Source organism: Orbicella faveolata, unplaced genomic scaffold (assembly GCF_042242905.1).
Source record: "Orbicella faveolata isolate gen_17 unplaced genomic scaffold, um_ofav_v1 contig_50, whole genome shotgun sequence".
Classification (NCBI taxonomy): domain Eukaryota; kingdom Metazoa; phylum Cnidaria; class Anthozoa; order Scleractinia; family Merulinidae; genus Orbicella; species Orbicella faveolata.
In genome coordinates this window covers 1,885,018-1,900,518 of record NW_028301581.1, presented here as the reverse complement: position 1 = coordinate 1,900,518, position 15,501 = coordinate 1,885,018, and the positions used below count along the sequence as shown (strand labels likewise).

Genomic DNA, 15,501 nt, shown 5'->3' with positions numbered 1-15,501 from the left:
TCTGAAGGCATATGTGCATATACTGTATACATGTGTTCAAAATAAAGAAAACTCTTTCTTGCTCTGGGGCAAGCTGTCAAGCCATTGAAAACAACAATGACCTGTTAAGAAAAGAAAAAAACAATAGGTTAGCTCATACATACATGTACTAATCAGGCATATGCGTATATACTGTATAATTATGTGTATATGCATACGCGTATGTGCGTATATATGCATGTATACGCACATACGCGTATTGGGCTGATGCGAATTACGCATATTTTTTGGTTCGGATATATCTGAGCTGCACTGTAGTAGTACTGCAGCCAGTTAGAATGTGATTGTTATTATTATGATTTGCACAGGATGGAATGTTTGTTCCTCTTTTTCTAAATCATTTCATTTTGAAAAAATTTAATCACCACTGCTTGTCTGTGGAGATTCAGAGTATCACCTGTATAGATGAATATGGTAAGATATTTTTTGGTATAAATTTGTATATATAATTACAAGTTTTGTTATTAGTATGTTAAAGTTGCATAACTGCAACATGGATAATTATTTACCAGTTTATCAATTACACGATTTTGCATATAGGTAACCATCATTCCAAGAGAATTGCATTCTCAGTTTCAGGTGTAGTGCATCAAGTATTTTGTACTTGTAATTGATTGTTTCTTTTTGAAATGTGCATTCCAGGGTTTTTTCAAGAATAGCAGTTATTCCTATCAGTAAAGTTGGTGGGAAACAAAGGTTGGAACACTGCCTTAGTTTAAAAGCTGAATTACAGCCAGTCCTTGAAAGGACATTTCTCAGTGTAGGGACACTGATAGAGCTGGGATCCTCCTTTGCAACAATGAGAGAAGATGACCTTTTTAAAGAGATGTATGTAACATCATGGGAGAAACAAGACTGGATATGAGGAGCCAAATGAATTATGCTCTTGTTTTGTTTGCAACTGGAAAGGTAAGTATATAGGCAGGTAATGCAACAAAATTCTGACAATCTTGATTTTGTTTTCGGTTCTCTGAAAATACTTTAGAGAATCAGTAAGAGAAATTTCCTTTTTTTTTTCAGAGTTTGATCTGTACTGCAATTTTCAATTTAGTTGAACCTAAGGAGTAGAGTTTATTGTCTGTGTTATCAAAATGTCAGTAATATTATAGAAGTGGAAGTTATTTGAATTCTGGTTTCCATACCAGGGCAAAGTATGTGAATCCATACCATACTTTTAAAAATATGTGATATTTATGAATGTGGGTCTTATAAAAGTTGTGAAATTTAACAAATTGACACTGGTTTTTTAAGTATCTGTCCTCTTATTAATGGTAAATTGCATCATAAAGTTCATTGTCAAAGTAGTCTGCAGATCCACTTGCCTTCATCCATACAACTTTGACAATGTAATATTTATGACCAAATTTATCATCAATAAGAACACAGATGCATAAGAATCTGCTTGCTGTGTTTTTTATTTTCATTACAGTGAAACCTGTATTAGGCTGACACCCTTCTAGTGATTGCTAGGCAGACACCCTTACTAGTGTCTGGTTAAGACAGGCTCTGTGCTCAAAACAGGTTCTAGTATGTTGTGCAATAATAGTCAATTATGAACCGTGTTGTAACACAACTTAGCATGTAACATCAAAGAATAGCTAAGACTGCTCATAGCACAATGTCCAGTTGATCACTGCATCAATCTGGAATAATCACTCAGCTTAAAAACGATATTGCTGAACAATGTACAGGAGTCTCAGCTGAACCTTTAGAAGTATAATGAGCCCTTTAAGTGTCCGCTTACTGCAGGTTTTGTGCAACAAAATGTCTTAATATTGGTGTCTGCATCTGTTTAATTAAGAGGTGTCTGCTGAATGCCGGTTGATTTTTAATTACTGTAAATGTGGGAAAAAAATTTGGGGACTTATTAAAGCTGGTGTCCACTTAAAAGAGGGTGTCTGCTTAATATGGGGTCTGCCTAATACAGGTTTCACTGTTAACAAAATCCAAAATTGTCAAATGGAGGCTTCACTAGAGGAAAACACCGGTTAAAAGCTAAATTGAATTAAGCCAAAATGATCCATAGAATCACGGCCTTTATTCCACTGGGAAATTTCTGAAAACATACTGAATTATTCCCAAGTTTAGTTTATTTTCATCAAATACTCGAACACAGCAAAAAAAGGGTTCTACTGTATTGTGGTAAATTTTCATGCCAAACTACAATAATTTACCCAATCTTTTTCACTTCACAGTTGAATTCATTATATTCACAAGCTGATCTTCAGGCTAGCTATCTGTTAATCCTGTTTAGATGCAATATTTGGCTATATTGAGAAAGCAAAATCATATGCTAAATGTCGCTGAAACTGTTCACGATGATGTCAGCTGTGAGTCTGTACTCCTACTGATGATAAAAATACATGTAAGCCAGTGATCGTGCAAGAAAGTAGGCAGTCATTGTGAACAATTAAATGTACTTGTAAAATTGAGTCTCTCTATAACCACTGACAACAGATGGAGATGGGCTACAAACACAAGACTATATATTTTTGATTGTGACTTGATCTTTGTACAGACAGTTTTGTTGAGCAGACATACATTGCTATGGAGATTAAGAATGAGATCAATGGTAGTAATATAGAATGAAATTTATGAAACCTGGGTTTCAAAACTCCCTAGACTGTTAGCTGGGAAACAGTTATATGTTACGGATGTGGTCATGGTATTTAAGAATTGAGTCATAGAGGGTTATTCATTAACAGTAAGAAAATAAAAAAATCTTACAACATGTACTTTTGGCAAATTATTTGTAATAGCTTTACCTTAGACTGACATCAATAAAATACCGCAAGGGAGCTTAATTTTGAAATTTGTTTCCTTGTAGATACTAGGGAAACTCCAATTGAAAGAAGCCTATCTTAATATAGTAGAGAGCCTCTTCTCTGAGAAAGTAGTGCCCAGGCACATGCAGCTTCTGGATCAAGATGAAGGGAGGGCAGACAGTGCTGTTGATTATAATGAGGAGGAAGTGGCAGAGATGACGGCAGTGGTCAACAGGATTGTTCAAAGCTGTTCCGTTGTTCCTGAAAAGGTCTTGCTTAATTTGGTTTTGGTTTATTATATACTTTTGGATAACATGTCAAATGCAATAACTTATAATTTGCTTGAGTGAAAAATAATGTACAAATGACACAATCCTGAGTTACATGTAAGTCAGGCTGCAGGAATTAATCACACATACATGTAAGACACATTGCTCATTATAGCTTAATACTGTTTAACCAATCTCATTTTGGCTATGTAATTGTATTTTTTTTCAGACAAAGCATTTCTTTATCCCAAAAACATCTTTAACCAAATGGAAGTGTGGCGATGTCTTAGGATTTAGAGTACTTGTAGATGAAGCACTTGTTTTCACTGGGAAGAGGATGTGTGGGATGACTGACTTTGCCAGGAAGAGGACAGTTGTCAGGATGCTTGCACGTTCAAAGGCGCCTTTTTGCAACTGAGATACTAATCAACAATGATGAAGGTATATGCGTATAGAGAAGACTTGTGACATTCTTTTAACAGTATTTTGATGGTGATAGTAAACAACACACCAAAGGTGTCCAGGGCTAGGAACTGAGGATATATGATGTCACAGGTCAATGAGTGACTGTCACTGTGACTAGCATTTACTGTTCCCCTGGTTCCATTTGACTGTTATTAGTTATGCAGCCAAGACAGTGATGTGTTGGACAACTATAATGATAATCTCATGACAATCTGCATGCATGCATTCACTTTGTCTATAGCTGTCAGAGCTAACTAAATATGATCATGTTGAATTCCAACTTGAAAATTTACAAATTCACCATTGATAGTGATTCCGTTTTCCTCAAACAGTATGCAGAATTTTATTATTCCAAGTTGTTGTTTTGTACAATGTAGATTGATTTAAGAAATGTACCAAGATTGATAACTCAGATGCAGAGCCCTTATACAGCTTATTGAATCTTTTGTTTGGTGGCATTCGTGTTTCTGTCATGGTGGTGGTTGCATTAGCCCCCTGAGTAATAAGTTTGAACTGTTGTTAAAGTTACTAGATAACATTGTCTGTCAAAAATATATTTTCTTTGATGTTTTTGTATTATCATTGTTTTTACCTCCTTGTCATGTTTAAAGCCTTTTTTGAGATAACAATAACAGACACCATGAAATAATTTTTTGGCTTTTTTGAAATGTGGTCTATATACCAACTTGGGAATAAAGTCAATGTACAGAACTCACTTTTTCTGTTTTGTTTTCAAACATTCGTTCAGCATATGAAGAAACCAGAGAATCAAGTTTTTGGGGATGTCCTCACAGAGGTAAAGTAATTAAAATTGATCAAGTTATAACTTACTAACAGTTAGTAATAATCTTAACAACAAAAGAATGTAGTTCCCATTAACAGCTGTGCTGTCTGTCTTTATAAAGTACTGCCAATTAAAAATTAATTTTTAATCCTTCTCTTTTGCCATATTGTGAGACATTACACCTGATCTCAAAAAAAAAAAATCCAGGACTCATAGAATTATAAATAATAAATTTAAAGTCTTGTGCTACACAGTTCCATCACCTATGTAAAGTGCTAGCAATATTGACAAAGATGCTCGTGGCCCATGTTAAATTATCACTTCTTACAGAATCCATAAATAAAGAAAGAAAAAAATGCTGTAACACACTGTATGTTGTTTTGAAGAGTGAAGAAGCACCCAGTGGAACTTCAGTTCCTGTGGATACCATTTTAAATGACAAGGTAATATTTAGCTTCTCACTTTTACCCATTGACTCCTAATTTTTATATTCTAGAACAGGTAAGTGGATGGTTTATTCACTGTTGAAATGACGTAACTACACAATGTTTCATTTATGCACACAACCTTAACTTGTTAAAGATGTATGATTTAAACAATTTTTCTGGGGGCCCACATGGGCATTTGTAGGTATTTTGAACTTTTCTTAAATTCACAAAACTAAAAATGCAGCAGGACTTGTAAACATAATTTTTGAAAATAGTTTTCCAAGGGGTCTTTCAGGTAAAATAAAATAAATTATAAAATTTCACTCCTGCATGTTGCATGATTCTTCATATTTACAGGCAAGAGCACAAAAGTAATTATATTGAGTATTAATGAATTTTTTATAATCAATTTCTGTAATATGTTAATAAAGTAAGTTCTAGATTATTGTTTTTATAGGTATCAACCCCTTTGGAGACTGTTGTTGATGATGACGAAATTTTACTTCAGAATGTTCGCCAAATACTGAAAATACCTTTTTGGAACAATATTATGCCCTTTTATCGTGACAAAGTTAGAGCAAATTATGTCCTAAAAAGGACTTGACTGTCTATCAAAATTAATGCTATAAATAACAGTTCTCTTTGTAATACGCTTTGTACGTTCAAACCATGACAAATGGTTATAATTGACTGTGGTCTTTTCATCTTTGATACCTGCAGAAATGGAATCTCATAGGTCTAAAGGGCCAGAAACTGGAAAGGAAGAAGGTGATGAATTATAAATTTTATTTGGCAGTATAAATGCACTTTAGAAATGCAATAGTTGCGCTACTTTCTGATGGCAATGATGTATCTCTAAGTTATAATAATTAAAATTAAAATATTTATTTCATGATATTTTTATTGAAATGAGAGGTACTGAAAGAAACTATACAGAATTCTATACAAGTGTCCAACTAGTGGCTCAAACAACTAAGTATTCTGTCTCAATTTTGTTGATTTCTATATATTTAAGTACCAGCAGTAATGTCAGAATGGACCAGGATGATGTGGACAAATTGGTAAATCTGTTTATTGGGATTAGCTGTGTATTAAAGCACTACAGTACTGACGTTTTTTCAGTTACCACAATGTTTTACACAAAAGGTTTAAGTAAATGCTCAGACAGGCATGTTGGAAAGTAATTCCTTGCAGAAGTTTGTAATCAAATGATGTAATTTGGCAATAAGGTGGATGAAAAGGAATGAAAACTTCTCTTCTAAAAAATGGAAAAACAATACAACGCTTTGTTAGATGGCTTGTGTTTGTAGCCTTTAGAATGCGAGCTCTGATTAGCTTATTATACGGCATTATTCTCCCGTAATGCCCACGGGTCGATTACGGGCCTGCTAAACTGAAGCAAAAAGCCATATAATAAACAACTTATTAACCTCGAACATTCAGTCCATAAGGAAAACTCTCAAGCCACGGCCTTGCCGTATTGACTTTGCTATTAGGGAGTTTAAGAAGCTACGACGACGACGCCGAGGAAAACGTCGATTAAAAAATGAATTTATATGTTACCTACGAATCTCGTGATACTCTTAAGTCATTTACTTTGTTTATGACTGTCAAAAGTATGACGAAACTGAATCTGGGACACAGAGATAAATTTGAAATAGAAATTTCAAACCTTAGCTGTTGTGGTTTACGTTGTTCAGACAACGCGGAATTTGGCCATTTCACGTTCTTGTTTTGCAGGGGACGGCAAAGAAATGTACCAAGAATCATAACGCGCGTGCACAGTCATTGTTCTGCTCATTAAACCTTTTGTTTAGCGACGTTGCCGTTGCCGTCGTGGCTTTCTTAAACTCTCTATTGCTCGGTTAATGCGGCATGGTCCCGGTTTGAGATTTTCCCGTAAAGACCTCACTCTCGGTTAATTAGTGGTAAATATTACCATCCGAATGCGAAATTCATCAAATGTGACTGACTGATCACATGTGATGAGTTTTTAGAATCATTTAATACAAGTGAAAACTTAAGTATGAACTCTGCCTAGTAAAATATCAGTTGTTTTAGTTTCACAGTACTTGTTCATGATTCTTATATCAACATCTGATCAACAGGCTTTGGATGAAGAGTTCACAAAGGCTGCCCTGGTTAGAAAAGGTAAATGTCATAATATTTATTTATTTCTTAATGTATTAATTTAGTCAGTAAGTCAGTCAGTCAGTCAGTCAGTCAGTCAGTAAATCAGTCTGTCAGTCTTTCAGTTACTGATTTATTAAGGTTAGGCTGCGTTAAAAGGCAACAAAATAAGCAATATATTGCAAAATTACCATTTATGTTGTGGTGCACATAAAGTAAAAACACCAAAAGCAGCCTCCATGAAGCATTTTCATTGGTTATTTTTAAGGTGGCTCCCTAGGGTAATTACGAACACCCTCCCTATAGAGCGCGAGTTAGAAAACGAAACTTAGTTAATTTCCCTTAAAGTTTTACCCGAAGAGATTTACCAGTATGGGTACTGTTAAAATAAGGCTTATGTTTTGGTTGTCAACTTTTGGATTAACGCCGTTACCATGGCAACATCTAATCTAATGACAGGCAGATGTATTCCTCATTTTGACCTAAACTCCTTAATATTTATACTTTCCTTTGGTGAAATTGTTTCATACTTCTCCACATCATGGAAACGATACTGCCTGACACTTTGAATTGGTAAAAAGTCAAGGTTGTTCAGACGGTTTTTCCAATAATCTGTAATTTGTCATTATTCTAAATATATTAGATTAGCTCTGAGAGATTTTCACAAAAATAGGGTATTTTATTGGAATTGTTTGTGGTTAGAACTGAGCCAAATTAAAGAAAAATTCACCCAAGGGAACGCGAGAAAATTAGCATTTATTTGGTCACGCTGACGTCAAAAAAATCAGGAAAACACGCGTGGTGTCACGCGTGGTTATTTATTTAAGTGCGCGCTCATGAATGAATGAGGGATGGACTTGATTGAGATTGTGCTGTACGGCATGCGCAACGGCGTGTGCGGCCTCTACGAGTCTTAACAAAAATGGCTTCGTTCACCAAAACCAGGGAATTTATTCTATTCTACCACATAGGCTTGATTAATGACGAGGATTTCTTTCTCCTGCATCCATTTTACATCTGCGAGACCTATGTAGATTTGCCTCTCAGGCTTAATTTCAACCACAAAACAAAATAATACTGATAAAAAGCTCGATTACAGCAGGATCAGGGTGTTTGTACAACGTGATCAGCAAGAAAAAAAGTTTGATCCTAATAAAATACATTTTGAACAGCAAAAAAACAGTTATAGCTCAGCTCAGTACATACGGAGCTCGTCATCTGCGACTGTTCGGCCCGGTACAAATACGACTGTCGCTCACGGTAGATGGTTAAATCGTTTAAATTTTCTGCAGAAATGACAAAGAAACATTTATTTTGGACGGAATTTTATGATTCCATACTTTATCTTCGAACTAGGCTGTTTAAACAGTGAAAAAAGCGTTAAAATGAGGATTAAACAGCTGGCTTACACGAGGGAAAAGCAAGGCCGGAAAGTCGTAATTGAACGCGCGTCATGACGTCAATGGAATTGATATTTACTATTTGCCGCCTTTCTTGTCCCTAATTTATAATTGCTCATCAGGCATTTTGGATGATGGTATCAAAGAAGTAAATTATTCAAAGTGAAAGCATGATGTTCGGACTCCAAAAGGTAGTCGTTGGTCACATGATTTAAAGGAAAATGCATATTTCATTACGCACATCAGTACTGCTATCATAATTAGAATCTACCCTCGTACACATGTTATACGACCCCATTTTTGTTTCTCCTCTGTGGTCGTTGTAAAGGGGTTACATTTTATGGTTTTTAATAACAGTAACAGTAATAGTGATTTAAATTGACTCAGTTCTTTGTTGTTTTAGGTGCTGACAAGCAGTTAGTAGATGGCCTACACCACGGTCTTACAACAGGTATTTTTACATCAAAGTAAATGTGGAAAAATGAACTGAACAAAATGGCACCAATAGAAAATGAATGGTACTGCAGGGCAGGAAAACAATGAAATCCTGTTGCTCAGTGGGCCAGTACATTTCAGTTTTCAGTTGCCCCTACTAAAATATTAATTGCCCAATAAGTCTGCTTTGTTCATTCCTTATCAACTAAAGGCCGCCGCACACTAGCCGATTTTTTGTCGGCCGACAAAAAATCGGCTAGTGTGCAGCGGCCTTAACAAGACTGCTGAGGCTAATTTCACTTGCCCACCGGACTATCAATCTTCCATTTTCACTAGCCCAAGAGCAAAATTTACTTGCCCTGGGCAATCGCAAGTGGTGTTTTTTTTCCTGCCTTGTATTGAAGCTATCAGCAAGGCTACCTAAAGCAGCTTTCTCCAAAGATAAACGCACTTGGGATTGTTTTAAAAGTATAACGTTTCCAGCAATTTGCAAACTCAACCCAGGAAACACCAAACATAAACTCTTTGATAGGCTGCCCTCCCTCTCCTCTTCCAATGCTGTAGCAACACAAAACAATTCCATGTGGGTAATTTTGCAGTAAGCTCAACATTTAAAGGGGTGGAGCAGAGCAAAACTAATTACTTTTTAAATACATAAATTGTCTCTAGCTGTAGAAAGGAGTGGAACTAGTATGGGCACAATGAAGCATTTTGAATTCCAGTATACGGAGATCAACTCAACAGGCCGTTAATTACATGTTAAGACAGGAATAGAACTTAAGTGGACGGTTTGGAGGGCACTGAAATAGAGCTTTGCAAATATTTCAAAATGAAGCCCTCGACCCATTTCTGACCTGCATGGAATTTGGCCACTTCGAAGAAAAATGACCAATCGGAACCAGGGAAGGTGATCTTTTTCGTATACAGACCAGTGTCGTTTAGGAGTCCAGAAAATTTGAAACCAATTAAGAACCAACACAGTTGAATTTGTGAAGCACCGAAACCTCTATGCTGCCTACTCTACGGATCCCATATTTCCTGGCCAACTATGATTCATAATTACATATTATACACAGTATTTTAACTTGAAAGAGCCAAAGAAAAGACACTTAACCTTTAACGTTCTTGATCCATTTACGAGGATGGTTCCCCTTATTCTCAATAAGCGTCTTCATTGGATACTTTTCTTCAAAGTTGCTAGGATCAAGTAGTCAACAGACACAACAAATAAGAACAAAGGCACTCACCTTTTCTAATTTATTATCTTCTAGGCAAGAGGAACCGTAAAGGAAAAAGTTGGAAGAAAAACCTTGAAGAGGATTAATCTTTTTCTCTGACAATTCAGTTCTGGGAACTGTAAATCATTCATCCAACTGACTTTGTCTCGTAATTGTACTAACGAAAGGCCTTGCGGAGGATGCAATTAAGGTGGCTACGACTGCATGGTCAAACAAGATTGATAGTCATATCTTCCTTCGAATAGCTAAATAATGTCGAAATGCTCTTTTCATCAATTTTAACCATCGTTCCCGTTCCCGTTTTTGACAAATGTAGATCGATTTTTACTTTTTCAGGTGTGGTTTAACATGAAATTGAATTTTTTTACAGTACTGAGAAAAGCGTTAAGTCAGTGATTTATATTAAAACACTAATATTACTGGTTTACTTAAAATCGAATATAAATAGGGCTTATTTTACAACTCCTGGCAAATGTTTTTCAAGAACAGTGCCAATGAGGGATATTGGCTGTTATCGCATTATTCAGCTTGTACTCAATAGTGTTTGTAAGTAAGAGCATTGCACATTCTGAAGAATTTCACACTACCACGGTCTCTGTAAATTTCTCTATTTTGTTATAATAAAGCTTCCCACAATGCCACCTTATTTTAGTGTTGTATTTCCCCAAACTCTTTTCACATAATCAGTATTTAAGGTGGCTCCCTATAGTTTTACGATCGCACGCGCACTGAGGACGAAAAGTCGAGTAATCCGCGCGCGCTGAAAGGAGAACGTCAGTGTTTTTGGATATTTTATGAAGTCAACATGAGCACAAAAAGCAAAACTGACAGTGAATATTTTCTTTTGGTATCAAACACGTGGGACGACATGGCAATCATTTACTCTTCAGCTGTAAAGCATGTCTTGTCCCCCTCTCCGCCGAAAAGTAGTGCTTTTCCATAGTGAGCCACCCTCCTCCATGTGGACTCGAAATATCCTATTACAGAATTTTTTTGTTAGAACTTTCAAATTTTAGCTTCAAATTTCGTACTTGAAACCACCAGAGATTGGTGCACCTCCGGTTGGTGTCCAGTGTAATTAACACATGCGGACTTACAGTTAACTGCAAATAGCCTGTTCCAGGCGTTTGGTTAGTGAGGAACGGCGGAATGAAAACATGAGAAATATTCGTTGGTGTTTTATTAATCGACCATCGAGCGGGGGAGCCGCGAATTAATCTAGAACCCAGATCTTCCAAGACCAAGCACAAGGGAGATTTCACTTCTCAGGGTCAAACAGAGTGAAATCTGGGTATGAGATTAGCCGCGAGCCACTCGAGTTTAATTCTATCATGAAATCTGATTGGCCAACAGAAAACAAAAGTTGCTATGTCACAGAACCGTTTTCTGGCTCGAGTTCGCTGACGTTATTTTTCGGTGTAGACAAGCGACAGGCGGAAATACGTCTGCATTCGCAGGCTGTAGAGCACTTTAAAATAATAAACACTGTAGGCTTCCCAAATACCGGAAGGGGGTGAAGTATTCCTTGGAATCATTGGCAGGCGCGTGCCGTCCAGTTCTCTAAATCCTGACCCCATTTCAGACCAATAAATGTCACTTTTCATACCCTTTTCTAGGCTTGACCTCTAAAATGCTGTTTTCAAATATGCATGACCGTTCAGTGTATTCTGCGAGGCAAATCGCGCTTTATCGTGGTATTAAAATTGATTCCTCACGTTTTTGTTTGAAGATGATAAACTCGACAAAAAGAGACATAAATTTCAAGTAATGTCTATATTATGGTTTATTTCAAATTAAGCCATACTTTCGCGGACCAAACCGGCGAAATCATTCTACCCATTTTCAAACCAAAACGGTTGACAAGCCATAGCCTTCAAAAAGGCGGCACATACCTTATATAGGGTAGAAACCCCTCTCCCCACGCCCTGAATTAGCTTCTTCTCAGTAACAACAGCTGGAAAGTAAGGAACGCATCTTTAGTAATCAACGAATTAACAGTACGCAAAAACATCTCGATCGAGATAGCGAAAAGTCTCAAGTATGTACAGTGAAACCTGTATTAAGCGGACCCCATATTAAGCGGACACACTCTATTAAATGGACACCTGCTCAAGTCCCACCTTTTTTTCTTACATTTACTCCAAAATAAACGTGCATTCAGCGGACACCTCAGTTAAGCGGACACGGACACCAATATTAACCCATTTTGTTGCACAAAACCTGTAATAAGCAGACACTTCAAGGGCTTTTTAATTCTGAAAGCCCAGCTCAGACTCCGTCAACATTGTTCACCGATGTCATATTAAAGCTAAGCAGATTATTCCAGATTGATGCATTGAATGACTGGACATTGTGCTACCGGCAGTCCTTGATCTTACAATATGTTACAATATGTTACAAACGGGTAAATATTATTGCACAATATATTTGAACCTGCTTAGAGCGAACAACCCATATCAAGAGGACATTAGCAAGGGTCCAAAGGGTGTCCGCTTAATACAAGTTTCACCTGTATTAACGTACACCAAGCAAGTAAAGAACAGCAAGCAAGTTAAGTACACCAAGCAAGTAAAGTACACCGAGCAAGTACGGTAAGCCAAGCAAGGAAAGTACATCAAGCAAGTAAAGTACACCAAGCAAGTAAAGTACACCAAGCAATTGAAGTAAATCAAGCAAGTAAAGTACATCAAGCAAGTAAAGTAAATCAAGCAAGTAGAGTAAATCAAGCAAGTAAAGTACATCAAGCAAGTAAAGTACATCAAGGAAGTAAAGTACACCAAGCAATTAAAGTAAATCAAGCAAGTAAAGGAGATCAAGCAAGTAAAGTACATCAAGCAAGTAAAGTACATCAAGCAAGTAAAGTACACCAAGCAAGTAAAGTACATCAAGCAGGTAAAGTACACCAAGCAATTAATGTACATCAAGCAAGTAAAGTACACCAAGCAAATAAACTACATTAAGGAATTAAAGTACATCAAGCAATTAAAGTACACAAAGTAATTAAAGTACACCAAGCACGTAAAGTACACCAAGCAAGTAAAGTACACCAAGCAATTAAAGTACATCAACCAACTAAAGTAAATCAACCAAGTAAAGTACATCAAGGAAGTAAAGTACATCAAGGAAGTAAAGTACACCAAGCAATTAAAGTAAATCAAGCAAGTAAAGTACATCAAGCAAGTAAAGTACATCAAGCAAGTAAAGTACATCAAGCAAGTAAAGTACATCAAGCAGGTAAAGTACATCAAGCAAATAAACTACATTAAGGAATTAAAGTACATCAAGCAATTAAAGAACACAAAGCAAGTAAAGTACACCAAGCAATTAAAGTACACAAAGTAATTAAAGTACACCAAGCACGTAAAGTACACCAAGCAAGTAAAGTACACCAAGCAATTAAAGTAAATCAAGCAAGTAAAGTACATCAAGGAAGTAAAGTACACCAAGCAATTAAAGTAAATCAAGCAAGTAAAGTACATCAAGCAAGTAAAGTACATCAAGCAAGTAAAGTACATCAAGCAGGTAAAGTACACCAAGCAATTAATGTACATCAAGCAAGTAAAGTACACCAAGCAAATAAACTACATTAAGGAATTAAGGTACATCAAGCAAGTAAAGTACACCAAGCAATTAAAGTACATCAAGCAATTAAAGTACACCAAGCAAGTAAAGTACACCGAGCAAGTACGGTAAGCCAAGCAAGGAAAGTACATCAAGCAAGTAAAGTACACCAAGCAAGTAAAGTACACCAAGCAATTGAAGTAAATCAAGCAAGTAAGGTACATCAAGCAAGTAAAGTAAATCAAGCAAGTAGAGTAAATCAAGCAAGTAAAGTACATCAAGCAAGTAAAGTACATCAAGGAAGTAAAGTACACCAAGCAATTAAAGTAAATCAAGCAAGTAAAGGAGATCAAGCAAGTAAAGTAAATCAAGCAAGTAAAGTACATCAAGCAAGTAAAGTACATCAAGCAAGTAAAGTACATCAAGCAAGTAAAGTACATCAAGCAAATAAAGTACACCAAGCAAGTAAAGTACATCAAGCAGGTAAAGTACACCAAGCAATTAAAGTACATAAAGGAATTAAAGTACATCAAGCAAGTAAAGTACACCAAGCAATTAAAGTACACAAAGCAAGTAAAGTACATGAAGCAAGTCAAGTACACCAGGTAATTAAAGTACATCAAGCAAGTAAAGTACACCAAGCATGTAAAGTACACCAAGCATTTAAACTTAAGTTCCAGAGAATCGACCCAACGTTGGGTCAAACTCAGGCTGCGCGTGAGCCGGTCTAGGCTACTTTTTCAGTCATAAAATGAAGTGGGGCTCTATTTTGGCCTAGAAGCTCGAAACTGAGCGTGCGATCCCTTTGCGTCTGTCAATTTTACCGAAAACCAAGCCCATTACGAGTTAGGTAAGAGTCCCTGGGACTGGAAAATTTCCCTCAAGTTGCTGAAAATCGACCGCTGAGACCGCCTTACGCGCATCGTGATTTTGTCCAACTTTGGCCCGATCTGCCGGAACTTCGGGGAGTTCCGGAGTTTGCCGGAGTCCCAGGGACTCTAAACTAACTCGTGATGGCCTTGGTTTACAGTGAAAGGGAGAAAGGAAAAATATTTAAAGGCTCAGTTTCGAGCTTCTACGCCGAAATATAGCCCCACTTCATGTTCAGACTGATAGAGTAGCCGAGACCGCCTCACGCGCATCGTGATTTTGACCAACTTTGGCTTGATTTGCCTGTACTTGGGAGATATTTTCCAGTCCCAGGGACTCTAAACTAACTGGTGATGGTCTTGGTTTTCAGTGAAATGGACAGAGAAAAAATATTTGAACGCTCCGTTTCGAGCTTCTAGAGCGAACTATAGCCCCTTTTTATTTTAACACTGATAGAGTAGCAAGACCGCCCTACGCGAATCTTGATTTTGAGCAAATTTGGCTCCATTTGCCGGAACTTGGCAGATATTTTCCAGTCCGAGGGACTCTAAACTAACTGGTGATGGCCTTTGTTTTCAGTGAAATGGACAGAGGAAAAATATTTGAACGCTCGGTTTTGAGCTTCTAAATCAAAATATAGCGCCACTTTATTTTAAGACTTATAGAGTAGCCGAGACCGCCTTGCGCGTATCGTGATTTTGACCAAATTTGGCTCGATTTGGCGGAACTTAAGGAATATTTTCCAGTCTCAGGGACTCTAACCTAAGTGGCGATGTCCTTGGTTTTCAGTGAAATGGACAGAGGAAAAATATTTGAACGCTTGGTTTCGAGCTTCTAGGCCGAAATATAGCGCCACTTCATTTTAAAACTGATAGAGTAGCCGAGATCGGCTTACGCGCATCGTGATTTTGACTAACTTTGGCTCGATTTGCGGGAACTTGGGGGATATTTCCAATCCCAGGAGCTCTAAACTAACTGGTGATGGCCTTGGTTTTCAGTGAAATGGAGACAGGAAAAATTATTGAACGCTCGGTTTTGAACTTGTAGGCCGAAATATAGCCCCACATCATTTTCAGAATGATAGAGTAGCCAAAACCACCTTCCGTGCATAGTGATT

At 37.0% G+C, this 15,501-nt stretch overlaps 1 protein-coding gene and 1 long non-coding RNA gene across 2 annotated transcripts; both read left to right on the top strand.

Annotated features, from left to right (window-relative positions):
* Positions 1-593: 593 nt before the first annotated feature.
* Positions 594-4,647, top strand: LOC149095558 (uncharacterized). The gene is made up of 4 exons (XM_089281912.1): positions 594-948; positions 2,867-3,073; positions 3,303-3,514; positions 4,287-4,647. The coding sequence occupies exons 1-3, from the start codon at positions 880-882 to the stop codon at positions 3,489-3,491; spliced, it is 465 nt and encodes a 154-aa protein (XP_089138038.1). The 5' UTR covers positions 594-879; the 3' UTR covers positions 3,492-3,514; positions 4,287-4,647.
* Positions 4,648-5,770: 1,123 nt separating this feature from the next.
* On the top strand, positions 5,771-10,594 carry LOC149095557 (uncharacterized). Its single transcript, XR_016204848.1, has 4 exons — positions 5,771-5,811; positions 6,859-6,901; positions 8,684-8,731; positions 9,987-10,594. It is a non-coding gene; the product is annotated as an uncharacterized LOC149095557 (long non-coding RNA).
* The last annotated feature ends 4,907 nt before the right edge of the window (positions 10,595-15,501 follow it).